The sequence below is a fragment of the Theropithecus gelada genome, chromosome 14, assembly GCF_003255815.1.
Source record: "Theropithecus gelada isolate Dixy chromosome 14, Tgel_1.0, whole genome shotgun sequence".
Classification (NCBI taxonomy): domain Eukaryota; kingdom Metazoa; phylum Chordata; class Mammalia; order Primates; family Cercopithecidae; genus Theropithecus; species Theropithecus gelada.
Genome location: NC_037682.1, coordinates 13,044,050 through 13,070,609, shown reverse-complemented (window position 1 = coordinate 13,070,609; position 26,560 = coordinate 13,044,050). Strand labels below are relative to the sequence as shown.

General features: G+C 48.0%; 1 protein-coding gene across 1 annotated transcript; it reads left to right on the top strand.

The window, feature by feature from the left end:
• Window positions 1-26,560, top strand: LOC112605833 (pepsin F-like). The gene is given in 7 exon segments (XM_025355774.1): window positions 1-53; window positions 1,199-1,358; window positions 2,882-2,999; window positions 3,090-3,208; window positions 4,833-4,953; window positions 4,956-5,031; window positions 26,464-26,560. Coding segments are annotated over 7 exon segments (744 nt in total).

The window sequence follows — 26,560 nt, the reverse complement described above, 5'->3', positions numbered from 1 at the left end:
ATGAAGTGGCTTATGATCCTCGGGTTGGTGGCTCTCTCAGAATGCTTGGTCAAGTAAGTATGAGACACGTGACATCAGCTGTCTCTCTGGGCTCCTTCTTGCCCTCTTCTTCTCTTGCCTCTTATTCTCCTTCCAGTGCAGGGATGGGGAAGGAAATGTAATCATTCTCTGATGCTCATATAAAATTCAAGTCTCCATTTATTGATGAATAGCCATGTGTGCTGTGAGGCCGAAAGGTCTTGGGGCAGGTCTGCAGAGCTGCACAATTCCAGGGGCACCAGTCACATCATGGGCTATGTGAATGGGACTCCCTAGAATTTTTCAGTGCCCAACCTGTGCAGCTGTACATGTGGTCCCACCTAGAAACAGAATTTCTTCTGTGCAATTTTCTAGGTTTTCTCTCTACTCCCTCTGTTTCCTTATATATGTGTCTCTGTGGCTACACCTCTGTCTCTGCATCTCTCTCTTTTAGCTCTCTGTCTCTTTGGGTGTCTCTGTATACGCAAAACTCTGTGTTTCTGTTTTGACTCATTCTTGTTTCTCTACTCTCTTCGTTTCCCCACTTTATTCCCCATCTCAGCATTCATGACTTTTCTCACTTCCTGGCTTCCTCTCTCACCCCTTTCTTCTGGTTGAACCCTGGAGAGATCAGGAGGGCTACTTCTAGGCCCAGGTTTGCCACTAACAAGCAGTGTAACCAGAGCCAAGTCACAAAGTCCCTGCATTTCAGATTCCTTCCCTATAAAAAGAAGATAATGATTCCCCCTCTACCGCCCTCCCAGGGCTGCCCGAGAAAGAGACATTGAGATGGCATTAGCAATAGGAAGGGCTGTCACTGTCAGGACCTGCTATATGGCAGGCGCATTATATCCACTGTCTCACTTAACACCTCCAAACATTCTATGCTAGGGAGGGTATCATCATTCCATCTTTTTTATAGATAGATAGGGAAACGGAGGCTCAGAAAGATCATATGACCTGCCCAAGATGACACAATAGAACCTGGAATTAAACCTAGATCCACTGCCGCGGTCTTTCCTTTGCATTGGGTGTCTTTTCCTGATAATAAGATAACAATCATTAAAAAGCTTGGAAAATGCACGGTGTAATTACAGTGCAAAGTGTGACAGTCACATTATAGCAAGGAGCAGCCAATGACTGTCTCTTACTTGTTTCCCTTCCCAATGCTTGGTTGAAGAATCCCTCTGATGAAGATCAAATCCATTCGAGAAAACCTCCGGGAAAATGACATGCTGAAAGATTATCTTGAGAAATATCCTTACAGCCTGGCCTATAAGTTTCTTGATCAATATCAGGACAATGGAATATCTTTGGAACCCGTGAGGAACTACCTGGATGTGAGTATGCTGGCAGGATGGAGCTCCAGAGCGCCCCCTAGGGCCCCTAGCAAGCACTGGGGCTCATCTGGGGCTGTGAGCCAGCAGGTTAGGGCTGGGGCTTCAGCAGAGAGTGGGGAACATGACCGGGGAACACGACCCGTTTCCAGAGGAGAAAGCATTCCTGCCCTCTGTTGTTGGTCCGTAGTGACTGCGCCCAGCAATGACCAGGTGCTAGATAGCATCCATTTCTGTGCCAGTGATAGTGTCACTGGGCACCCTTGAACCAAGACAGTGCTTGTTATGGGAGCTTTGCCCTTTCTGAGCTAAGGCTAATCACTGAGCTAAAGGAACCACATTGAAGGGCAATCCATGTCTGATCAAATAACAAAGAAAACTGCAAATCAAGTTTGACACCCTATGTAGAAGTTTAGGCCAGGCACAGTGGCTCACGCCTGTAACCCCAGCATTTTGGGAGGCCGAGGCAGGTGGATCACATGAGGTCAGAAGTTCAAGACCAGCTTGGCCAACATGGCAAAACCCCGTCTCTACTAAAAATACAAAAATTAGCCGGGCATGGTGGTGCGTGCCTGTCATCCCAGTTACTCAGGAGGCTGAGACACAAGAATCACTTGAACCCGGGAGATGGAAGTTGCAGTGAACCAAGATCGCACCACTGCACTCCAGCCTGGGCAACAGAGTGAGACTCCATCTCAACAACGACAAAAAAGTTTAGCCTTTTCAGTCCCAAGAATCAAACCAATAAAAAAGTTATTGAGGCCAGATGCAGTGGCTAATGTCTGTAATCCCAATGCTCTGGGAGGCCAAGGCAAGAGGATCCCTTGAGGCTAGGAATTTGAGACCAGCCTGGGCAACATAGCGAGACCATGTCGCTACAAGAAGTTTTAAATGTTAGCTGGGTGTGGTGGTGTGCACCTATAGTTCCAGCTACTTGGGAGGGTGAGGTGGGAGAATTGCTTGAGCCCAGGAGGTCGAGGCTGTGGTGAGCTATGATCATGCCACTGCACTCCAGCCTGAGCAAAAGAGAGAGACTCTGACTCTAAAAAAAATTTTAAGTTATTGAGTCCCTGTGGTGTGGGATGCTATGATAAACTAACAATATGGTTATTGTTACTTATATAACCAAAGGTCTCATCTCTTCTTCAAGAACTCTTAGCCCACCCAGAGAAATAGGCAAAAGTAAGTAAATGTCAGATAAGAGGACCAACTGTGTGGTATTAATATTATGTGATTTGAGTTTAAAGGAAGGAAAGAGCACAGTGGCCTGGGCAACCTAGGAGGAGGCTGTGGAGGAGGAGGCACTCAGACCAGGTCTTCAAGGGTGGAAAGGATTTGGAGAGCTGTGGGGAACACTGGAGAGCTTCTCAAATGAAGGTGGTGGCTTGAGCAGAGGCTGTGTGGTGGGGCTGTTGGAAAGTGATTTCAGGAAACACGGAATGCCTGATGACGGCAGGCACCCTGGGAACCAGGGGCATGGCCAGGATGCCAGGCCTTCCCTCACCATCCCTCCCTGGTCCTGGCAGCTGGCCTACATTAGCATCATCACCATTGGAACACCGCCTCAGGAATTCAAGGTCATTCTGGACACAGGCTTCACTGACTTGTGGGTGCCCTCCATCTACTGTGCCAGCCAAGCCTGCAGTGAGTGCTCCCTCCCCCATCTCATATCCTCCCAGCACCTTCTCTTCGGTCCCCAGCAGGACTGACAGATGCCTACCCCTGTGTCTGCAGCTAACCACAATATCTTCAACTCTCTGCTGTCCTCCACGTTCCGGGTCTCAGGCTGGCCCATCAGCATCGCCTATGGCACCGGGCAAATGTTGGGATTTCTTGGCTATGACAATGTTAAGGTAACATGGAAACCAGAGGCAGAGGCAGGGCTGGCCTTAGGCGTGACCGTCACTTACAGGACCAGATGCAGAAGCAGCTGGGAGTGTCATCTTTCCTAAAGTCCATCAGCAGCTGGACGCCTGCCCTGTGGGGCTGTGACCTGGGGAGATGATGCCCCCGCTGGCATGCACTCTCCTCCAGAACAGCTTCCCCAGAGAGCAGGACCATCCTGCTGGAGGTGCTTGGGTGAGGGAGGCACAAATCTGCAGCCCCTTTTCCCACAATGAGTACGAGGCTGATTTTGCTGGGCACAGGGACAGAGGTGGGTGGGTAAAAACCACCCAATTTTGTGCTCTCACACTGTGGCAGGTGCCATGCTGGACGCTTCCATTGGAATAACTTGCTTAATCCTCACAACCACCTGGCATGGCAGACTCTACTATTATCTCCGTTTTACATATGAGGGAACAGAGAGAGTGAGTGCCTTGCCCAGGGTCACACAGCTGGCAAGCAGCAGAGCTGGGAGGCGAAGCAGGACTCACATGGGTGTGGAGTATTCTCGGAAGAGGGTAGAACTTGTCTGGGACCGAGGGCTGCAGGCACCAGGCAGGGAAAACAGGGGTCACAGCTTCAGGGGAGCCCTGCCTCATAAATGGGTTCTTCCCATTTGTCTTCTAAAAGAAGGCGATCCTGCTCTCTATCCGTTTGTCCTCAAGTGGGAACCATGTGGTCACACTCAGAGTCTAAAAAAACTAGGGACTCCTCCCCAGAAGTGCCTGCACACACACACATACACGCACACATACACACATGCACACACATACACACACACATATGCACACACACACGCGCACACACACACATACACACACATATACACACATGTACACACACACATGCACACACATACACACACACATACGCACACACATACACACACATATACACACACACATACNCACACATACACACACACATACGCACACACATACACACACATATACACACACACATACACACACACACGCACACACATATACACACACGCACACAGACACACATGCACACACATACACACATACATACACGCATGCACACACATACACACACATACACACACATATACGTACACACACACATACACACACACATACACACACACACATGCATACACACACACATCTAAAGGAGCATTTCCCAGGCAGAATTTTCGTAAGAACCCTAGCGGCTACATGGTGTAACGGGCTACTGTTTCCTCCAGGGGGTGAGAAAAGACCACCTTTGGAGTCCGAAATGAATTCGCTGTTTCTGTCATCAGATCATAGTGACACCAAAAAGTGGGCAATCCTGCTCTCTACCCATTTGTCCTCAAGTGGGAACCATGTGGTCACACGCGGAGTCTCAACTGTAAAAAGGGAATGTGGCCTCTGTGGCTAAGTTCGGACGATGTGAAGGAGGCGTTGGAGTTAGTTAGAATGATAGCCCACAGGGACCCACATTCGCTTAGGTGCCGCCCACGGCACAGTGGCCCTAGGCTTCCCCATAGAGTTAGTGCTATTTCCTCAGCCACCTGCACCTCAGCCCAGCCCCAGCCCCAGCCCCACTTCCCAAATCTTTCCACGGAAACACCCTCCTCTCCCACAGATCGGGGACCTTGTGGACATAGGCCAGGGGTTGGGCCTGAGTGTCAAGGAGCCTGACAAGTTCATGAAATACGCGGTCTTCAATGGCATCCTGGGACTGAGCTACCCCAGCCTTGGCATTGAAGAGCCACCCCTGTCTTTGATAACCTGTGGAACCAAGGCCTCCTTTCTCAGAACCTCTTTGCCTTCTACTTGAGCAGGTAAGTGTGGGCTAGACAAGCCCTTTCTCCAACTTGGCTGTAAGAAGCTTTCACTTGCATGAAAAATTACAGACTCTCTGATCCAGAAGTTTCCTTAGAGATAGTCTGGTCCAAGGAGTCAGCAAACTATATCCTGGGGGCCAAACCTGGCCCGTCACTTGTTTTTGTAAATAAAGTTTTATTGGAACAGAAGAATGTTCATTCATTTATGATTGTCTGTGGCTGCTTTTGAGCACCAATGGCAGCACTGAGCAGTGTGATAGAGATTGTGCAGCCCATGAAACCTAAAATAGGGACAAACTGGCCCTTTACAGAAAGTGTGCTGACCCCTGTAGTCCAGTCCTTTCATTCAACAGATGAGGAAACAGATTCAGAAAGGGGCTCTGCACAAGACTGCCCAGTCAGGTACTGGTAGTGGCAGGACTTGAACTCAGCCTCAGGACTCTCCCCCATGGCAAGTGGTCCATCTATCAGCAAGCCTCCAGTCGCTGGGCTTGGTAAAGGAAAGCTGGTCTCCTGACTGACTTAGGGTCTGGTGGAAGGTAGGGGAGAAGGAAGAAGCACAGACAACAGGACAGCCCTGTTGACAGATTGCACCCTCCCAACAAAGGCAGTGGTTGACCCCATAGATCCATGTAGGAAGCAGGACAGTAGGATGGTTGAGGCTGTGGGCTCTGGGAGACATGAGTTCAAACCCTGGCTCCACAGCATGACCTTAAGGTGTTTAACCTCTGTGAGCCTCAGGAACACTTGTACTCAATCAAAGGAGATGATTCGTTGAGCACCTACTATGTGCTGGGTACTGCTCTGTACACGTGAAGGAGACAGATAAGAAGAAGAGAAGGCAGACGAGAAATAAGTAAATAAATAAAGGAAAAAGATAATTCTGATAGCAATTGGTTCTGTAAAAGCAACAAATCAGGGCAACAGAACAGACAGGGATGAGGATGTGAGATGGGCAACGGGGAAGTCCTCCCTGAGCCGAGACCTTATCATGGGAGAGAGTCAGTCTGGAGTGACTAAGTGCCTGGAGCAAGGACGAGCGAATGCAGAGGAGAAATGAGAGCATGCAGCGTCCGAGGACTAGCAAGGGAGCCTGTGTGGCTGGAACACGGGAGGCGGAGGCAGGGGCAAGGCTACCCTGGGGTTTTGTACTGAGTGGAGTGGAGGCCTCTGGCAGAGGGGTAAGCAGGGAAGAGACATGATCCAATTTGCAGTTTTGAAAGCTCACCTTGGGTGCCCACTGGAGGATGCCCACGGACCAGAGTGGAGGCAGAGACGCCAGGGAAGACGCTACACAGCCTCTTTAGAAGAAAGAGGTGGTAGCTTGGTCCAGGGAAGAGGAAGAACAGTGCGGGGAGTGAGGATGTGTGTGGAGGAAGAGCCAACAGGATGTGCTGACGGATTGGATGTGGAAGGAGAGGGGTCTGCAGAGCTGTTCCTCCCTTGCTATGATTTTACCGTGAGCCCAGAACCAGCTACACAATTTGCAGGGCCCAGTGCAACATGAAAATGCAGGGCTCCTTCTTCAAAAAATGTTAAGAATTTGAAGGCTGGGCGCGGTGGCTCATGCCTGTAATCTTAGCACTTTGGGAGGCCGAGGCAGGCAGATCACAAGGTCAGGAGATGGAGACCATCCTGGCTAACACCGTGAAACCCTGTCTCTACTAAAATACAAAAATTAGCTGGGCGTGGTGGTGGGCACCTGTCATCCCACTACTCGGGAGGCTGAGGCAGAAGAATCGCTTGAACCCGGGAGGCGGAGCTTGCAGTGAGCCGAGATTGCGCCACTGCACTCCAGCCTGGGCGGCAGAGAGACTCCATCTAAAAACAAAAAGTAAGAAGAATAGCTCCAGTTAATTTTTTGAGGGCTTTACATATGTTTTCTCATTGCAAGGCAGGTAATGTTGTCCCCATTGTGCAGATAAGGGAAGTTTCCTCAGATCTGTCTGGCTCCAGCACCGAGTACCAGGCACATAGTAAGCCCTCTGTAAACACGTCTTGTATAAACGAATGGATGAGTAGTAAATGCCCCCACTATAGCACCTTGTGCTTCTCGGCAGGAGACACATATGGTGTCAGCATGGCTTACTTCCATTATATCAACCATAAGAGGTCAGGGTTTGCCCCCTTAAATGTCTGCCTCTGTCCTCGGGGAGCTAAGGGAAGGTTTCCATGGCACAGGCTGGAGCTGGTGTCTATTAATGATTCAAACTCTTTTTTTTTTTTTAAGACTCATCAAGTGCAGGGGTGAGAAGAGGGGAGTTAAATTCTTTTTGAGGCAGGGCTCATGCCTATAATCCCAGCACTGTGGGAGGCCAAGGCAGGCAGATCACTTGAGGCCAGGAGTTCGAGACCAGCCTGGCCAACACAGTGAAGCCCCGTCTCTACTTAAAATACAAAAAATCAGCTGGGCATGGTGGTGCACACCTGTAATCCAGCTACTTGGGAGGCTGAGGCATGAGAGTTGCTTGAATCGGGAAGGCAGAGGTTGCAGTAAGCCGAGATCCCACCACTGCCCTCCAGATTGGGTAACAGAGTGAGACCCTGTCTCAAAAAACAACAACAACAACAACAACAACAAAACCTCTTTTTTGAGGTTCTATATTTGTAGCCTGTGCCAATAGCATGAGGATGAATTCTGATCTTCAAGGCAAAACCCTGCCCAGGCATGGTGATGCATGCCTGTAATCCTAGCATGTGGGGAGGTGGAGGTGGGAGGGATCACTTGAGCCCAGGAGATTGAGGCTGCAGTGAGCTATGATCATGCCACTGCACTCCAGCCTGGGCAACACAGCAAGACCCTGTCTGTAAGAAAATGAAAAATAAAATAAATGTAAGTAACAAAGCAAAATTCTGCCCCCTCCACTTTTATCCTTAACCAACTGCAGACAAAACAGATTTATAACCTTTGTTGAGAGAGAATGTGTGGAAAAAGATGGCTCTTATCAAAATTAAAATTTCTGTCTTTAAAACGTTTTCGAATTGTAGGATCTCTGTGTTGTATGGGACTTCAAAAAGATAACGGAGTATATCATTCCCAATTATCAGAGTCCTTAAGCTTGGGAGGCTTTTTATTATTCATACACGTTGCCTGGGATTCATTTCTAATCTTCTGAAAAGAATCCCAGCCTATTCTTCTCATTATTTTTATGCTGTTTCCTAAGAAGTGAGAAGAAATTAGAGCAAGTGACTATAACGTCTATCAGCAGATTGTGTTGAGTAAATGTCCTTAGTTCTAGGTGGTGTCATTAGCCTGCAGTTTATAATTTGGGGAAAGTGAAAAAAGCATTAAAGCATATTAAGAAATAAAGCACTTTAGGAGGCTGAGGCGGGTGGATCATGAGGTCAGGAGATTGAGACCATCCTGGCTAACGAGGTGAAACCCCGTCTCTACTAAAAATACAAAAAATTAACCGGGCGTGGTGGCGGGCGCCTGTAGTCCTTGGGAGGCTGAGGCAGGAGAATGGTGTGAACCTGGGAGATGGAGCGATGGAGCTTGCAGTGAGCAGAGATCGCACCACTGCATTCCAGCCTGGGTAACAGAGCAAGACTCCATCTCAAAAAAAAAAAAAGGAAAGAAATAAAGCTCTTAAAAAAAAAAAAAAAAAAAGACAGCTCTTGGACACTTCTTGTGAATGTAAACTGATATAGTCTTTTTGGAGATGATTTGCCCTTAAAATGTGTATGGCCAGGCCCGGCGTGGTGGCTCACGCCTGTAATCCCAGCACTTTGAGAGGCCAAGGTGGGCGGATCACCTGAGATCGAGAGTTCAAGACCAGACTGACCAACATGGAGAAACCCCATCTCTACTAAAAATACAAAATTAGCCGGGTATGGTGGCACATGCCTGTAATCCCAGCTACATGGGAGGCTGAGGCAGGAGAATCGCTTGAACCCAGGAGGCGGAGGTTGCAGTGAGCCGAGATCGCACCGCTGCATTCTGGCCTGGGCAACAAGAACGAAACTCTGTCTCAAAAAAAAACATGTGTACGGCCTTTGTCCCAGCAATTTTGCTTTCAGGATTTAGGCTAACACAAGGGTCAGAAATCCCCAGAAACATATATGAGCAGGGATATAATTTTCAGAGTCTCTTACACAAGGGAAAATCTGGAGCCTCCCAACATCTCTTAAGCAGAGTGCCCACAGCATAGGTAGACAAATCACGCAGCCATCTTTTTAGTTTTTTATCATTTTTGTTTCTTCTTTTCCTTTTTTTTTTTAAATTTTTTATTTTTTAGAGTGAGAGGATCTCAATATGTTGCCAAGGCTGGTCTCAAACTCCTCAACTCAAGTTGTCCTCCTGACTTGGCCTCTGAAAGTGCTGGGATTACAGGCGTGAGCCACCACACCTGGCCTTTTTCTTTTTTTCTTTTATTTATGTATTTATTTTTTTTTGAGACAAGGTCTCACTCTGTTGCCCAGGCTGAAACGCAGTGGCATGATCACAGCTCCTGCAGCATCAACTTCCCAGGTTCAAGCAATTCTCCTATCTCACCCTCCCGAGTAGCTGGGCCTACAGGCATGCACCACCAAGTCTGGCTAATTTTTTTTGTATTTTTTTGTGGAGACGATGTCTCACCATGTTGCCCAGGCTGGTCTTGAACTCATAGGCTCAAGCCATCCTTCTGCCTCAGCCTCCCAAAGTGCTGGGATTACAAGTGTGAGTCGCCACACCTGGCCTTTTTTAAAAAATATTTTTATGCCTGTAATCCCAGCACTTTGGGAGGCCAAGATGGGTGGATCACGAGGTCAGGAGATCGAGACCATCCTGGCTAACACGGTGAAACCTCGTCTCTACTAAAAATACAAAAAATTAGCCAGGCGCGGTGGCAGGCACCTGTAGTCCCAGCTACTTGGGAGGCTAAGGCGGGAGAATGGCGTGAACCTGGGAGGCAGAGCTTGCAGTGAGCTAAGATTGTGCCATTGCACTCCAGCCTGGGAGATAGAGTGAGACTCCGTCTCAAATATATATATATACACATATATTTGTTTTAATTTGTTTTTTCCTGCAGCCATCTTAAGTCACGTGACCCTGGTCTTGCTGAGCACACATCAATGTTAGACTTCCCCCATGTGAACAGTGTGACATTGCCCATGTAAGCAAATGTCTTTGGAGATACACACTAAAGATCTAGGAGCAAAGGATCATGATGTCTGCAAGCAGCCAGGCATTCAGGGCCCAGAGCCTTTCTGCCCGAGTTCAAATCCCAGCACTGAGATGTACGAGTCACACGACCTTGGAAAAGTTTGTTTCTGGGTCTCAGTGCCCTAATCTGTAAATCTGGGATAAGAATAGTCACTTCTAGTCGGGGGTAAGGGCAAGAGTAGGTATGCTAATGCTCGTGGATTTCTTCCTGGGGCATTGGAAATGTTCCGAGATTAAATCACGGTGATGCTTTTACAACTCCGTCAACATGCCAAAAACCAGTGAACTACGAATCTATGATATATGAAACACACCTCAATAAAGCTGTTAATTTTTTTTTTTTTTTTTTTTTTTTTTGAGACGGAGTCTCGCTCTGTTGCCCAGGCTGCAGTGCAGTGGCCGGATCTCAGCTCACTGCAAGCTCCGCCTCCCGGGTTTACGCCATTCTCCTGCCTCAGCCTCCCGAGTAGCTGGGACTACAGGCGCCTGCCACCTCGCCTGGCTAGTTTTTTGTATTTTTTAGTAGAGACGGGGTTTCACCGTGTTAGCCAGGATGGTCTCGATCGCCTGACCTTGTGATCCGCCCGTCTCGGCCTCCCAAAGTGCTGGGATTACAGGCTTGAGCCACCGTGCCCGGCCAAAGCTGTTAAATTTTATAAACAACAACAAAAAATCACAGGAAAGAACAGTTTCTACCTTCTAGGGCTACAGTGAGGACTCAATGAATGTATCACATAAAACATTTAGAACATGCCTGTCACCTCGTAGCATGAGCGATTTCTGTTTTAAACAACACCACACAAAGACCAAAAGATTAACAGCAGTTAGCCAAAGGATGTAACACTCATTCTATCCAAAAGGCAACTGTATGGACAATTTTTTTCTCTCATACTTCTCTGAGTTTTTTCCGTGATTACTTTTAAGATAGTGGCAAAGCTAAGCATTATTCTATAAAAGAGAGAGAAAGACCCGCAAGAGAGAGGAGGCTATATCTTTGCTGGGGTTGCCTGGGTTCCTGCTGGAGTGAAATGTTCCCCCAGAGAAAAAAGGCCATCAGGAAGCGGACTGTCAGTGGAGGACTGACGCCTACTGGCCAAGGCGGATATTACATGCATGCATGCACTGGTGCACACTCCGCGTGGTGGTCCTAGACCCGCCCATTGGTTCCATCTACTTGAACAGTTACTTGGCAACACGAAACCACTGTAATATAAACTCTCCTACCTTTAGACCTGCGAATTCTACTTTGAGAAATACATCTCACATTAGTAAATATATGTTTATTATTATTAGTTATAAAATATGTATTGGCTACAAAGATTTTCCCAGGGAATCTATTACCAGTGAAAGATGGAAGCCGCCCTAGATTCTAACAGCAGGGAAATTATCAATAGGAAGAAATCTGCTCCTGGCTCTTTTTCTTTTATTTATTTATTTTTTTTGAGACAGGGTCTTGCTCTGTTGCCCAGGCTGGAGTGCAGTCCACGATCTCGGCTCACTGCAACCTCTGGCTCCTGGGTTCAAGAGATTCTCCTGCCTCAGCCTCCCGAGTAGCTGGGACTACAGGCACGCATCACCATGCTCAGCTAATTTTTGTGGGGGTTTTTTGTTTTGTTTTGTTTTGTTTTGTTTTGTTTTGTTTTGAGACGGAGTCTTGCACTGTCACCCGGGCTGGAGTACAGTGGTGTGATCTCCATCTCAGCTCACTGCAACCTCCACCTCCCGGGTTTAAGCGATTCTCCTGCCTCAGCCTCCCAAGTAGCTGGGATTACAGGCGCCCACCACCATGTCCAGGTAATTTTTTGTATTTTTAGTAGAGATGGGGTTTCACTATATTGGCCAGATTGGTCTCAAACTCCTGACTTCGTGATCTGCCCGCCTCAGCCTCCCAAAGTGTGGGGATTACAGGCATGAGCCACCATGCCCCGGCTGCTCCTCGCTCTTAAACTGATGAGCATGGACTACATCTGTCCATCCATCTAAAGAAAAGCACAGACCATTTTTATGGATACACAATTTTGATATATTGCAAAAACATGTTGTGTAGAACAGAATACAATGAAAAATTAGCTGCCTGAGTTTTTATTACAAAGGTTATATGAACTATAGAATACAGTTTTACAATAAATATCAATATCTTCTAAATAAATACTATGACTTTTAAATGTTTCCAATGGTTAGATGCTTATATATTTGGCTATTTAAAAATATTTCCTAGGTAGACAATGTTTTACTTTAAGGGCTATTCATTTACTTTTTAAAGTTTTTTAATTTGTTTCTTGTTGAGATGGGGTCTCACTTGTTGCCCAGGCTGCAGTGCAGTTGCACAATCATGGCTTGCTGCAACCACAATCTCCTGGGCTCAAGCCATCCTTCCACCTCAGCCTCCGGAGAACCTGGAACTACAGGCACACACCACCATGCCCCACTAATTTTTAAATTTTTTTGTAGAGATGGCAGTCTCGCTATGTTTCCCAAGGTGGTCTAGAACTCCTGAGCTTAAGCAATCCCCCCACCTTGGCCTCCCAAAGTGCTGGGATTACAGGAGTGAGCCACTGCACCCAGCAAGATCTAATAATAAGAATGTAGCTGGGCGCAGTGGCTCACGCCTGTAATCCCAGCACTTCGGGAGGCCGAGGTGGGTGGATTTCCTGAGGTCAGGAGTTCGAGACCAGCCTGGCCAACATGGCAAAACCCCATCTCTACTAATAATACAAAAATTAGCTGGGTATGGTGGCGGAAGCCTGTAATCCCAGCTACTCCGGAGGCTGAGGCAGGAGAATTGCCTGAACCCGGGAGGTAGAGGTTGAAGTGAGCTGAGATCGCACCATTGCACTCCAGCCTGGGCGACAAGAGTGAAACTCAGTATCAAAAAAATGTTACAACGTATGTAGATACATAATGGATAAACAATGGAAAAGATAAAATGCAAACTAAAACCATGAAGTCTCAAAAAAATAAAAAATAAGAATGTAGATACATAATGGATGAACAACGGAAAAGATAAAATGCAAACTAAAAATAAAGTTGACTTGCCTATAAAAAGAAAAAAAGAAAGAAAAGAAAAGCACAGCTCAAATCATGAGTAACAAGCACTCTCCCTCCCTCACCTCCTTCCAGTCTCCACTCACACGGCCTCTCCAGGGTGGGGCCCTCTGTTGTCCCTCTATCTAAAATATCAACCCTCCTGACACTCCCCATCTTCTTCCTTACTGTAATTTCCTTCTGGCTTCACAGAATCACACACTATAATTTGCTTATTTATCTTGTTGGTTATCTGTCTCCTTCCCTGGTGTGTAAACTCATGAGGGCAAAGATTTGGCTCTGTCCTGTTCCTTGATGAATCCTCTGTGCCTAAAATAATAGCTGCTCAATAAATACTTTTGGAATGAACATCCGGTGAACTCAATGTTAAGAAAACCCAACGTCGTAGGTGGACGCTGAGTGCAACTCCGCAAAAGCAGGAAGCGTGAACATTGCCGCCTGCATGAGTGTGCTCAGGCTGCCACAACAAATACGGCAGACGCGGTGGCTTAAACAACAGAAATCGCTGGGCATGGTGGCTCATGCCTGTAATCCCAGCATTGGGAGGTTGAAGCAGGAGGACTGCTTGCATCCAGGAGTTCAAGACCAGCCTGGGCAACATAGTGAGACCCCATCTCTACAGAAAATCAAAAATTTGCCAAGCGTGGTGGTGCACGCCTGTAGTCCCAGCTACTCAGGAGACTGAGGTGGGAGGGTTGTTTGAGCCTTCGAGGTTGAGGCTACAGTGAGCCATGATTGCACCACTGCACTCAGCCTGGGCGACAGAGTAAGACTCTGTCTCAAATAAAACAAAACAAAACACCAAAGAAAACCCAGAAATCTATGTTCTCACAATGCTGGGGTCTAGAAGCACAAGCTCAAGATGTTGGTAGGGTTGTTCCTTCCGAGGCCTCCTTCCTTGCTAGCACATGGCTGTCTTCTTCCAGTGTCTTCACAAGGTCTTTGTGTATGTTTGTGTCTTAATCTCCTCCTCTTATAAGGACACCACTTATATTGGATTAGGGCCCACCCTGATGACCTCATGTAACCTGGTGTTTTCTGTTTTGTTTGTTTGTTTGTTTGTTTTTTGAGGTGGAGTCTTGTTCTGTTGTCCAGGCTGGAGTGCACTGCTGTGATCTCGGCTCACTGCAACCTCCAACTCCAACTCCAACTCAGCCTCCCCAGTAGCTGGGATTGCAGGTGCCCACCACCATGTCCGCCACCACGGCTGGCTAATTTTTGTATTTTTAGTAGAGACAGGGTTTCACCATGTTGGCCAGGCTGGTCTCGAATTCCTGACCTCAGGTGATCCACCCGCCTCGGCCTCCCAAAGTTCTGGGATTACAGGTGTGAGCCACCTCACCCGGCCCTCATTTAACCTTAATCACGGTTTTAAAGACCCTGTCTCCAAATACAGTCACATTCTGAGGTACTGGGGGTCAGGGCTGTTATATGTAAAAATGGTTATTTGGGGCCGGGCGTGGTGGCTCAAGCCTGTAATCCCAGCACTTTGGGAGGCCGAGACGGGTGGATCACGAGGTCAGAAGATCGAGACCATCCTGGCGAACACGGTGAAACCCCGTCTCTACTAAAAAATACAAAAGACTAGCCGGGCGAGATGGCGGGCGCCTGTAGTCCCAGTTACTTGGGAGGCTGAAGCAGGAGAATGGCGTAAACCCGGGAGGCAGAGCTTGCAGTGAGCTGAGATCCAGCCACTGCACTCCAGCCCGGGCGACAGAGCGAGACTCCGTCTCAAAAAAAAAAAAAAAAAGGTTATTTGGAAACAGAATGCTTGCTCCCCAGTGCTGCAAAGAAATGGTACTTGAACATAAATTTAATTCTCTCAGCAAGGCCATTTTTACTTTCTGCAGAAAGGGTGCTCATCGCAGATGGAACAATGGCGAGAGCACACCTGAATAAAGGAGGGAAGCAATTTTTATCCCTTACGCAGTTTGTCCCTGCTACTGTGTCCTGTCTTCATTGGCTGGAGCCAGACCGCACGATCTAAACTAAAATCCGATTGGCTAACAGCTTAAAACTTTTCTAAATAGATAAAAGTAATGGAAAAATAAAGGAAAAGAGGAAGTTGCTTATGCCAAATAGGGAAGAGGAATAGGCTGTGAGCTGGAACATGCCTGTGAGCATGTCTAGCACAAATAGACTGGTTAAGGTACAAGGACGTAGAATGTACCACTTGCCTGTGAGCATGTCTAACAGCTACATAGGACAGGGCCCAGCAAAGAGTTATTAGCATAAAGTACGGAGGCTTGAAGGAAGTTAGTTTTTGAAAGAAACTGTTATTTTTAACACTTATGATTTATTCTTTTATTTTTATTTTTTTTTTTTGAGACGGAGTCTCGCTCTGTCACCCAGGCTGGACTGCAGTGGCCGGATCTCAGCTCACTGCAAGCTCCGCCTCCCGGGTTCACGCCATTCTCCGGCCTCAGCCTCCCGAGTAGCTGGGACTACAGGCGCCCGCCACCTCGCCCGGCTAGTTTTTTGTATTTCTTAATAGAGACGGGGTTTCACCGGGTTAGCCAGGATGGTCTCGATCTCCTGACCTCGTGATCCACCCGTCTCGGCCTCCCAAAGTGCTGGGATTACAGGCTTGAGCCACCGCGCCCGGCCGATTTATTCTTTAACAAGAAGGGAAACTTTGAAGAGGAACTTTTTACTTTCTACAAGGACTTCAATGTATGAATTTTAGTGGGGACATAGTTCAGCCCATAACAAGAAACACAAAAAGTGCTGGAATGTGTTTAAAGAACACTGGACAATTTAAGCATGAAAATAAATGGCAATAGTGGGTTATAACTCACTGACCAAAGCAGAAATCTTTGACACCACACTGATCAAGAAATACAAACAGATAGACAGATAAATAAATAGATAGGATGAAGAAAAGCTCTTCCTTGCCATAGAATGCCAAGTAAAAATGTAAAAGAAATGATAGAATCAGAAAGTCACCCCTAGGCCGGGCGTGGTGGCTCACGTCCATAATCCCAACACCTTGGGAGGCCGAGGCGGGCAGATCACTTGATGTCAGGAGTTTGAGACCAGTCTGACCAACATGGAGAAACTCTGGCTCTGCTAAAAATACAAAAATTATGCCAGGTGCGGTGGCTCACACCTATAATGCCAGCACTTTGGGAGGCCAAGGAGGGTGGATCACCTGAGTTCAGGAGTTCAAGACCAGCCTGGCCAACATGGTGAAACCCCATCTCTACTAAAAATATAAAAATTTGCTACTAAAAATGCAAAAATTAGCTGCTTGAACCCAGGAGGCGGAGGTTGCAGTGAGTCGAGATCACGTCATTGCACTCTAGCCTGGGCGACAAGAGTGAAACTCCATCTCAATAAATAAACAAATAAAAATAAAAAAATTAGCCCGGCATGGTGGCATGCACCTGTAATCCCAGCGACTGGGGTCGCTGAGGCATGAGAATTGCTTGAACTGGGGAGGCGGAGGTTGCAGTGAGCCAAGATTGCGCCACTGCACTCCAGCCTGAGCAACAGAGTGAGACTCACTCTCAAAAAATAATAATAATAAAGAAAGAATACATCAAACAAACCCTAGTTGAGGGACATTCTGCAAAGCAACTGGCCTCTACTCTTCAAAAGTATCAACGTGATGAATGAAAAAGGCAGAGGGAGGGACTGTTCAAGACCAAAGGACACCCGGGAGACCTGGAACCCAAAATAATGTGCGATCCTGGATTGAGTTGTGGATCAGAATATAAAAATCACGAAAAAATGCCATTTTAGGACAACTGGTGAAATCTGAATATGTGCTGTGTATTAGATAATAGTATCGTATCAATGTTAGATTTACTGCACGTGGTCTTTTTGACATCGTCCACGTAAGCAAATGTCTTTAGAAACACACACTAAAGATTTAGGAGCAAAGGATCATGATGTCTGCAATTGACTCAAATCATTCAGCCAAAATGATAATAATACACATGTATGCATGTGTATGGAGAAAGAGAGTAAATTCGGTAAAATGTCAATAAGTGAATCTAAAAATAATTACAATAATAATGATAAATCTGAGTGAAATATATTTGGGAATTTGTTGGGGGGGGGTTGTTTGTTTTGAAGAGGGAGTTTCGCTCAGTCGCCCAGGTTGGAGTGCAGTGGTGCCATCCTGGCTCACTGCCACCTCTGCCTCCCAGGTTCAAGCCATTCTCCCACCTCAGCCTCCCTAGTAGTTGGGATCACAAGCATGAACCACCATGCCCGGCTAATTTTTTCTATTTTTAGTAGAGATGGGTTTTGCCATGTTGGCCAGGCTGGTCTCCAACTCCTGACCTCAGGTGATCTGCCCTCCTCAGCTTCCAAAATATATGGGAATTTGTTGCACTATTCTGGCACTTTTTCTGTAGATTTAAAAGATTTTCTTTTGTTGTTGTTGAGACATGGTTTCACTCGGGTCGCCCAGGCTGGAGTGCAGTGACACAGTTATGGCTCAAGGCAACCTCGACCTCCTGGGCTCAGGTGATTCTACACCTCAGCCTTCTGAGTAGCTGGGACTACAGGCGTGCGCCACCATGCCCGGCTAATTTTTTCTATTTTTAGTAGAAACAGAGTTTCACCATGTTGCCCAGGCTGGTCTCAAACTCCTGGACCCAAGCAATCCACCCACCTTGGCCTCCCAAAGTGCTGTGATTACAGGAGTGAGCCACCGCGCCCGGCTCTCCTTGCCATTTTCACATACCTCTGTGCTCTGTGCCAGACTGGGGTGGGTGCCGGAGGGAAAGGATAAGACCCTGCCCCTGCCCTCGTGCACAGGGTGGACTGCAGGTAGTCACACACCATCTGCTGGGTGCTGAGGGGCAAGGCGGCCGCAGGACATGGGAGGAAGGTACAGGGGAGCAGGGTCTGAAGGGGAGCATTAGCAGGGGCCCTCCTCCTCCTCCTCTCTCCTGCCTTCCACCAGGATCTCCCCTTGCTCTGAGGCTGAGAGACTGGCCCACAGGCTCCAGGGCCCTCCACCTTCAGCCCCAGCTCGGGTCCTGGCAGTGCTGGTCCCTCCCTGTGCTCCTTTTGATTTTCCACTGCTGTTGACTCCCGGTGCCTCAATATCGCTTTGGGGGTCCTTTACCCTTGCCCACCCCTTCACTAAATCTCTTCAAACCTCTAGGTGGGCCACCTGCTTCCGCAAGGACCCTGACACTCTAGGTAATGACAGAGAAACGCATTCAAAGGGAACAGCCTGTGCCAAGGCTCAGAGCCAGGGAAGGATGTGGCCCAGCGGGAGAATTCAGATGGCCCCGGGCAGAAGGGCAGGAAGGCAAGCTGTTCCAGCCCAGGTCACAGCTCTCAGCATTGAAACTGAGAACTCTGACACCTCCTACCTGAGCCCCACATCTACCACCCCTAGAGGACGCATTGGCCAGGGCCTGCCTACAGCCTTACCGGAGCCCGTCCTGGAGCATGGACTGGGACAGAGGAGCAGGCTCAGGGCTCCACCATGGATGACCCAGGCACACCCCTTGCTGAGGTCGAAAACAGGAGGCTTGGGCTCCTCCTCCACAGTGGTGTGATTTTGGAGCCTCCAGCCCAGCCCAGAAGCTCCTCTACTTTTTCTTTTCTTTCTTTTTTTTTTTTTTTTGTGTGTGTTTGTGTGTGTGTGAGACAAAGTCTCATTCTGTCGCCCAGGCTGGAGTGCGGTGGCGCAATCTCGGCTCACCGCAACCTCTGCCTCCCGAGTTCAAGAGGTTCTCTTGCCTCAGCCTCCTGAGTAGCTGGGATTGTAGGCACGCGCCACCACGCCCAGATAATTTTTATAGTTTTAGTAGAGACGGGGTTTCACCATGTTGGTCAGGCTGGTCTTGAACTCCTGACCTCATGATCCGGCCACCTTGGCCTCCCAAAGTGCTGGGATTACAGATGTGAGCCACCATGCCCAGCGCTCCTCTACCTTTGCTAGCAATGAAAACTTCATACCTGACAGTCAACCTGGATGCTTAATGCTCAACCATTCCCTCAACATCTACACTGCCCCAGGTCCAGATCCTTGTAAAAATGAGATGTTCCCCTAGGAAGGAGGAACACACTCCTGGGTTGATTTCAGCCTCCAGATACCAAGACAGTTTAAATGCCTCCTCCTCCACGATGGCTTCCCATATGTCCCCTGGAAGTGAGCTCCTTTTCCTGAATGACCCATAGCACTCTGTCCCTTTCATACCCTTCTTAGTGTCTGCCCTAGTTAATACTTTCTGTTTTCTGCTTTTTATTACAGTGACTGAGGTGTGGGTCTTACTACTCCCACTCAGATGTAAACCCACTGAGGGCAAAACTCATTGCTGATTCATCCCTATCAAGCCTACTTCCTGGCATGTGGAACGAATGAATGAGTGAATGAGAAGATGAACAAGGCAAAGGGCTCATGAGCCTGGCCAGTATGGCATGTGGAACGAATGAATGAGTGAATGAGAAGATGAACAAGGCAAAGGGCTCATGAGCCTGGCCAGTATGGCATGTGGAATGAATGAATGAGTGAATGAATGAGAAGATGAACAAGGCAAAGGGCTCATGAGCCTGGCCAGTTAGGCTGTAAGAAGACGGCAGAGCCTTCTGCTTGAATCTGCTGCCTTGCCGCCCACTGCAGGCTAAGGCACGAAGACCCTTGAAGCTGCTGCTGCAGGTCCTTTGCAGGGGAGGGCAGCTGGGCTCCCTGGCTCTCCCATCTGGAGCAGGAGGCCCAGGACAGGCGCTTTAAATACCCTCCAGCCACACCCCCAGTCTACTGCCCCTGGGACCAATGGTGACAGAGTCACAGGTCAGAAACCAGGATTCAGGTCACCCCTTAGAAGGAACAGGATGTAGATGGGATCACATTGAATCAGAAAAGGCTGAGGAGGCCAGGTCCAGAGCTGTGCACACTTGGGAGTAACGTGGTGTTTGAGATACCGAGGACAAAAGAGCTGCGGCCGTCGGGGGCAGGACGCACTATCAGAGGACCTTAACCTCTGCCCCCAAGAGGGGTTCACACCCCAGGCCACCGGCTTCAGTGGGTTTACAGTGGGGCTCTGGGCAGGTGCAGCTCAGGGCAGGTGCCCTGAGGGAGAGCAGGGCTGTGAGGGGCTGAGGAGGCTGGCCCAGAATCTCCCTGTGCCCGCCTGGAGACTGCAGTCCAACTTCCTGGTCGTGCCCCAGTTCCCAGGAATTTTCCAGCTCCTGCTTAATAGCTCCATCCTCTCTCCATCTGCCCCCAGCCCGCTCTCAATTTCCAAACATTTTCTTTTCTGCTTCCAGTTAACCCTTGCTCTGCCCAGTACCAAATTTCTGTCACTGCCTCCTCCAAGACCTTCTTTTGTATTTTGCCCAAAGCAGGTGTCAGAACCCTTTCTGAGGGCCAAGCAGCTTGGTGTTAGAAGGCTGTGGTTGAGACTCCCGGCTCTCCCACTCCCTTCCCAGGGCTTGGGCACATTGCCTCCAGTGCCTTCTCTCTGCTTCCTGATTCTCCCTTGAGAGCTTGGACCATAGACCCGAGCACCCTTCCTGCTCAAGGACACACTCCATTCTGGGTATACACCCAACAGAAACACATACTTATGTTCTCTAAAAGATGTGTATTAGAAGCCGGGCACAGTGGCTCACGCCTGTAATCTCAGGACCTTGGGAGGCCAAGGCATGTGAATCACTTGAGCCCAGGAGTTTGAGACCAGCCCGGGCAACATAGGGAGACTCCATATATACAAAAATAAAAAAATTAGCCAGGCATGGTGGTACAAGCCTGTGGCCCCAGCTACTTGAGAGGCTGAGGTGGGAGGATTGCTTGAGCCCGGGAGGTCAAGGCTATGGTGAGCCATAATTGTGCTTCTGCACTGTAGCCTGGGTGATGGAGCAGGAGCACGACACTGTATCAAAATAAAATAAAATAAAATACTGTGTATTAGAATGTACACATTAGAATGTAGACTGTAATTAGCTATAGTATGTAATATAGTTTCAAATATCTAGAGGGAAGATATTGAATGCTCCCAAAACAAAGGAATGATAAGGCCAGGCGCAGTGGCTCACACTTGTAATCCCAGCACTTTGGGAGGCCGAGGTCGGCAGATCACCTGGGTTCAGGAGTTCGAGACTAGTCTGGCCAACATGGTGAAACCCCATCTCTACTACAAATACAAAAATTAGCCGGGCGTGGTGGCAGGCACCTGTAATCCCAGCTACTAGGGCAGCTGAGTCAGGAGAATCTTCTGAACCCGGGAGGCAGAGGTTGCAGTGAGCCGAGATGGCGCCATCGCACTTCAGCCTGGGTGACAGAGCAAGATTCTGTCTCAAAAAAAACAAAGGAATGATCAATGTTCAAGATGATAAATATGCTAATTACTCTGATCTGATCACTAAACATTATATGTATGGAAACATCCGTATGTACCCAATAATATGTACAATTATTACATTTCAATTAAAAAAAAAAAGAGCCAGGCACAGTAGCTCATGGTGTAACCCCAGCACTTGGGAAAGCCAAGGCGGGAGGACTGCTTGAGGCCAAGAGTTCAAGACCAGCCTGAGCAACATAGCAAGACTTCACTTCTATTGTTTTTAATAAATAAATAAAAGGAAAAGAAAGAAGATGTGTGTTATAAGAGAACGTTCATAGAGCACTGTTCCTAAGAACCTCACACTAGAAGCTACCCAAATGCCTATGAACTGGAAAAGAGATAAGTAGAGGGTATATTGATGCAGTGGAATGATACACAGCAATGAACAGGACTCAGTAACAACTCCACACACACCATTCATGGATGCCTCTCCTAAACATGATTTTGAGCAAAGAAGCTCAACACAGAAAAAGTGCTTGTTATGTAGTACTTTTGATGTGTATCAAAAGTACAAAAACAGGTGAAATAAATCTTTGCTGTTTGGAAATTAGAGTAGTGATACGCTTGCTTTGGCACTGGGATAGTGACTGGTAACAGCCTGGGGTGGGTTCTGGGGGTACCTGAAATGCTCTTTTGCTGGGTCTAGGTTGTGGTTACATGCGTGTGCTTGGTTTGTGAAAATTCATCAAGCTGTTTCTTATGATATGCACCTTTCTGTGTGCATATTATATTTCAAGAAAGGTTTAAAAATGATAATGTATATTCATTAAAAATGACTTGGAAAATACAGGACCGTGAATTTTCTTTTAAAAGCAGGTTCAGGTTGCAGCGCAGCAGAAGCAAGCTGGTCCCATCAAAGCGGGTTGGTTGCAAAACAATGTGTGCCATATCTTGTGGTCCTATCTTTGTAAGTAAGTCAATATATTCATTTACTACACTAATGGTGGTTAGTTCTGGGTAGTGGGATTATAAGTAATTTTAAAATTTTTATTTACTTATAAATAATCTACAGTGATCATGTATTACTTCTATACTGGAGCCAAAAAAGTTATCATAAATTTAACTTTTAAAAGCTGTATGCATCTCTGGAGAAGCAGGCCAGGTCTAGGACTGGGGAGTGGAGAACACAATGTTCTCTTTCTTGTTGGAAGATTGTGTCCCTGGGGTGAGACGTTGATTGAAAGCTGCTAGGGGACCAGTCGCCCCAATGCCTATCAGAACAGCTCGATAACACTTTTCCTGCTTAAGTGCTCCGTCCCAGGCTTGCCATGATTGAGTTCCTTAGATTTCATTCCATTGCTTGATTTGATTTGTTCATGGAACATTTCTGAACACTGTGATTGAAAGCTGCTAGGGGACCAGTCGCCCCAATGCCTATCAGAACAGCTCGATAACACTTTTCCTGCTTAAGTGCTCCGTCCCAGGCTTGCCAGGATTGAGTTCCTTAGATTTCATTCCATTGCTTGATTTGTTCATGGAACATTTCTGAACACCTGTGCCCTTGGCAGGGGCTGCCCTGCATTACAGACACTGCTACCAGTGCCCCTGAAAGCCAGGCATTATCATACTGAGGACCAGGCAGGGCTAATGGCAAAGTAAACGTTGTTGTCTAATCTTTCTGCCGGGCCAGTCTGGTACAATGAGATGATGTGGCTTCCTTGCTGGCAGCCACGGATCAGCCCTGGCTGACAATCAGATCTCATGGGAGCATGTGATGGCAGAATCAGGATTCCCTTTTCCTCCCAAGGGTTCCTCTGGTAACAGGGGCTGAGTGGAATGGCTTCTCCAAGTGCCCCTGGGACAGAGGCTGCAGCCATCATCGAATGTTCATGTCACACACTAACCCACGAACAGAAACCGGGTGGATGTACATGGTCACACAGTCTGGCCAGGGACCAGAGCCTCCTGAGACCCAGGTTCAGGTCCCACCTGTGTCATTACTTAGTTATGTGAACCTGCACTGATCACTTAATCCCTCTGAGCTATGTCAGTTGGGAAATCATATAATAATTCTTTTTTAAAATAATTCAAAGCATTCAGAAAAGCACAAAGAGCCACAGAAATATAAGCACTGCTGTGTTGAGGGAGGTTTGCAGATGACCTGACCAACAATGTCACCTTTCCCCATTTCAGATCACTCACATTGCCTGAGCAGAANCATCTGTTTCCCCGTCTGTAACCAAACAGAATGGTGTTCCACTTCCCTGAGCAGAGGCTGTGAGACAGAGAATTAAGAATGCTCAGTAGCATACATTCCCTAGAAAGGTAAAGAGGAAATGGAGCAGTTTCTCAGACTGGGCTTGGTAGCAAAATGTTCAATGTAAAATATAGTTTCAAAGTAAATATAGAACATGCTACATTCTAGGCCCTTCCCCAGGGTTCACCAGCTACAGTTCCCAATCAAAGGCTCTGACAAGTCCTGCTGCAAAGTGATCTGTTTCATTTTAACTCAGCTGAGCTTGATCTCAGACTTTCCTGGATCCTATCTGTTCTCCTGGGCCTGGCCCCATCCTTCCTTCCTCCCCCATCTGAACCCCAGCAGCTGCTGCTCAGCCTCTCTCTCCCAGCACTTCTTTCATTCCCACCCTGGGATTCCTGAACTCAGCCAGCATCTAAAGAGCTTCCTCATCAGACAGATCATTTGACCAGAAAGCCCCGCGCCAGTGTATCCGATTCGATCCTCCCTATGTTGCTGCACAAGAGACGATGAATTCACAAGCCTTTGCTGCAGTCTCAGGCCTCCGCTTCATGCATCTTCCTGTAAGGGCCTTGGGGGTCTAAGCACAGCTCCTTCCGTTCTTTTCATTCACACTCATCCTATTTTAATCTCACAGGTCTCTTGCCCCATCCATCCTCACCGGTCCCAAATGATCACTCCACACATTGCTGGGAGTGTAAATTGGCACCACCCTAAGGAGCATGATGTGGCTGTTTCTATCAAAACTAAAGAAGCATATGCTGGCCGGGCGCAGTGGCTCATACCTGTAATCCCAGCCGTTTGGGAGGCCAAGGCAGGCAAATCACCTGAGGTGAGGAGCTTGAGACCAGCCAGGCCAACGTGGTGAAATCCCTTCTCTACTAAAAATACAAAATTAGGCCGGGCACGGTGGCTCACGCCTGTAATCCCAGCACTTTGGGAGGCCAAGGTTGGCGGATCACAAGGTCAGGAGATCGAGACCATCCTGGCTAACACAGTAAAACTGGGCCTCTACGAAAAATACAAAAAATTAGCTGGTTGTGGTGGTGGGAGCTTGTAGTCCCATTAGCAGGGAGGCTGCGGCAGGAGAATGGCGTGAACTCAGGAGGCGGAGCTGGCAGTGACCCAAGATCGTGCCACTGCACTCCAGCCTGGGTAACAGAGCGAGACTCCGTCTCAAAACAACAAGAAAAATACAAAATTAGCCAGGTGTGGTGACACGTGTCTGTAATCCCAGCTACTTGGGAAGCTGAGGCAGGAGAATTGCTTGAACCTGGGAGGCGGAGGTTGCAGTGAGCCGAGGAGATGACCACACTGCCCTCCAGCCTCAGCAACAAGAGTGAAACTCCATTTAAAAAAAAAAAAAAACCATATGCCTTTTGGCTCAGTAACTTCACTTCTGGAAATTCACCTTAAAGATACACTTGTACGTGTGCGAAACGATATAAGGACATGATTCTTTGCAGCATCATGTGGAAAAGCAAGATTTGAAATGACCGAAAAGTCCATCCACAGGGGTTGCTTCAACAGTTTACGCTGCATCCACACAATATACAGCTGTAAAAGGAAAAAGCAAATGTGCTCACTAGGTGCTAAGATGGAAAGATTTTTTTTTTTTTTTAAAGACGGAGTCTTGCTCTGTCTCCCAGGCTGGAGTGCAGAGGCGCGACCTCAGCTCACTGCAACCTCCACCTCCCAGGTTCAAGCAATTCTCCCACCTCAGCCTCCTGAATAGCTGGGATTACGGGCACCTGCCACCAAACCCAGCTGATTTGTTTATTTTTAGTAGAGATGGGGTTTCACCATGTTGGCCAGCCTGGTCTGGAACTCCTGACCTCATGATCCACCTACCTTGGCCTCCCAAAATGCTGAGATTACAGATGTGAGCCACTGCGCCCAGCCTTGGAAAGATCTTAGAAAGAAGGTAAGTTAAAAAAACAAAGTGAATTATGTGATTTTGAGCCTCTGGAAGTTTGTCCTACTTAGAAACCTACTGTGACTTGCCTTCAGGCCATGCATCTAATAACCTTCAAAATCGGGTCTCTTGAAACAGATTTGATCATTCTGCCCTTTGGGAAGCTCCCAGGTGCAAGGGAAACTGAGGCCATAGAATAGGCTTCCAACACACCCCCATTCTGTTCTGTTTCTCAGAACCCTGAAAGTGGAATCCTAGCTCAGGAAAAATGCAGGGTGTCTCCATCCAAGAATAAACACCCCCTTGCTTGTTGGAGCTCAGGCTCCTGAGAATTCGAAGCAGCTCATCCCATTAAAGGCACTGCACACCCCGCTGGAGGCTTCAGGTGGACTCCTGCCTCCTGGTGCACTGTGATTTATCGTGGACAGAACATGTTCTTACCTGGCCCAGTGAGAGCCCTGGCCCAGCCCTCCACCGATGGCTCCTGCACCTCTGCCCCAAGAGTTTTCTGGTGCCTGGGGACGAGCAGAAAGGCAGGCTCAGTACTATGGCAAGGCCAGCTGGGTGTGCTAGAGAGCCAAGAGCCCAGGACGAGGCTCCACCAGTGAGGGACGAAAGCTGAGGGACAACTACTGGTGCATCTTCACACCCTTGGGGAACAATCCTGAGGCAAGGCATGGGCTCCACATTCTCTCAGAGGGTCCCTAGAAGGACAAAGTGCCAATTGCCTATAGCTGTAACCGGCTCATCAATGCCCCTTGGTCTTTTTCTCTTGGCTCTCATCTGAATACCATCTCTGGGTCTGCTTTAGGGGGAACCCAAACTCAAATAGTGTTCACAGGGACCCTCCTCAACTGTGGGCCATCAGCTGTCTCTCCAAACGCCAGCAGGAAAACCTCATCAGGTGA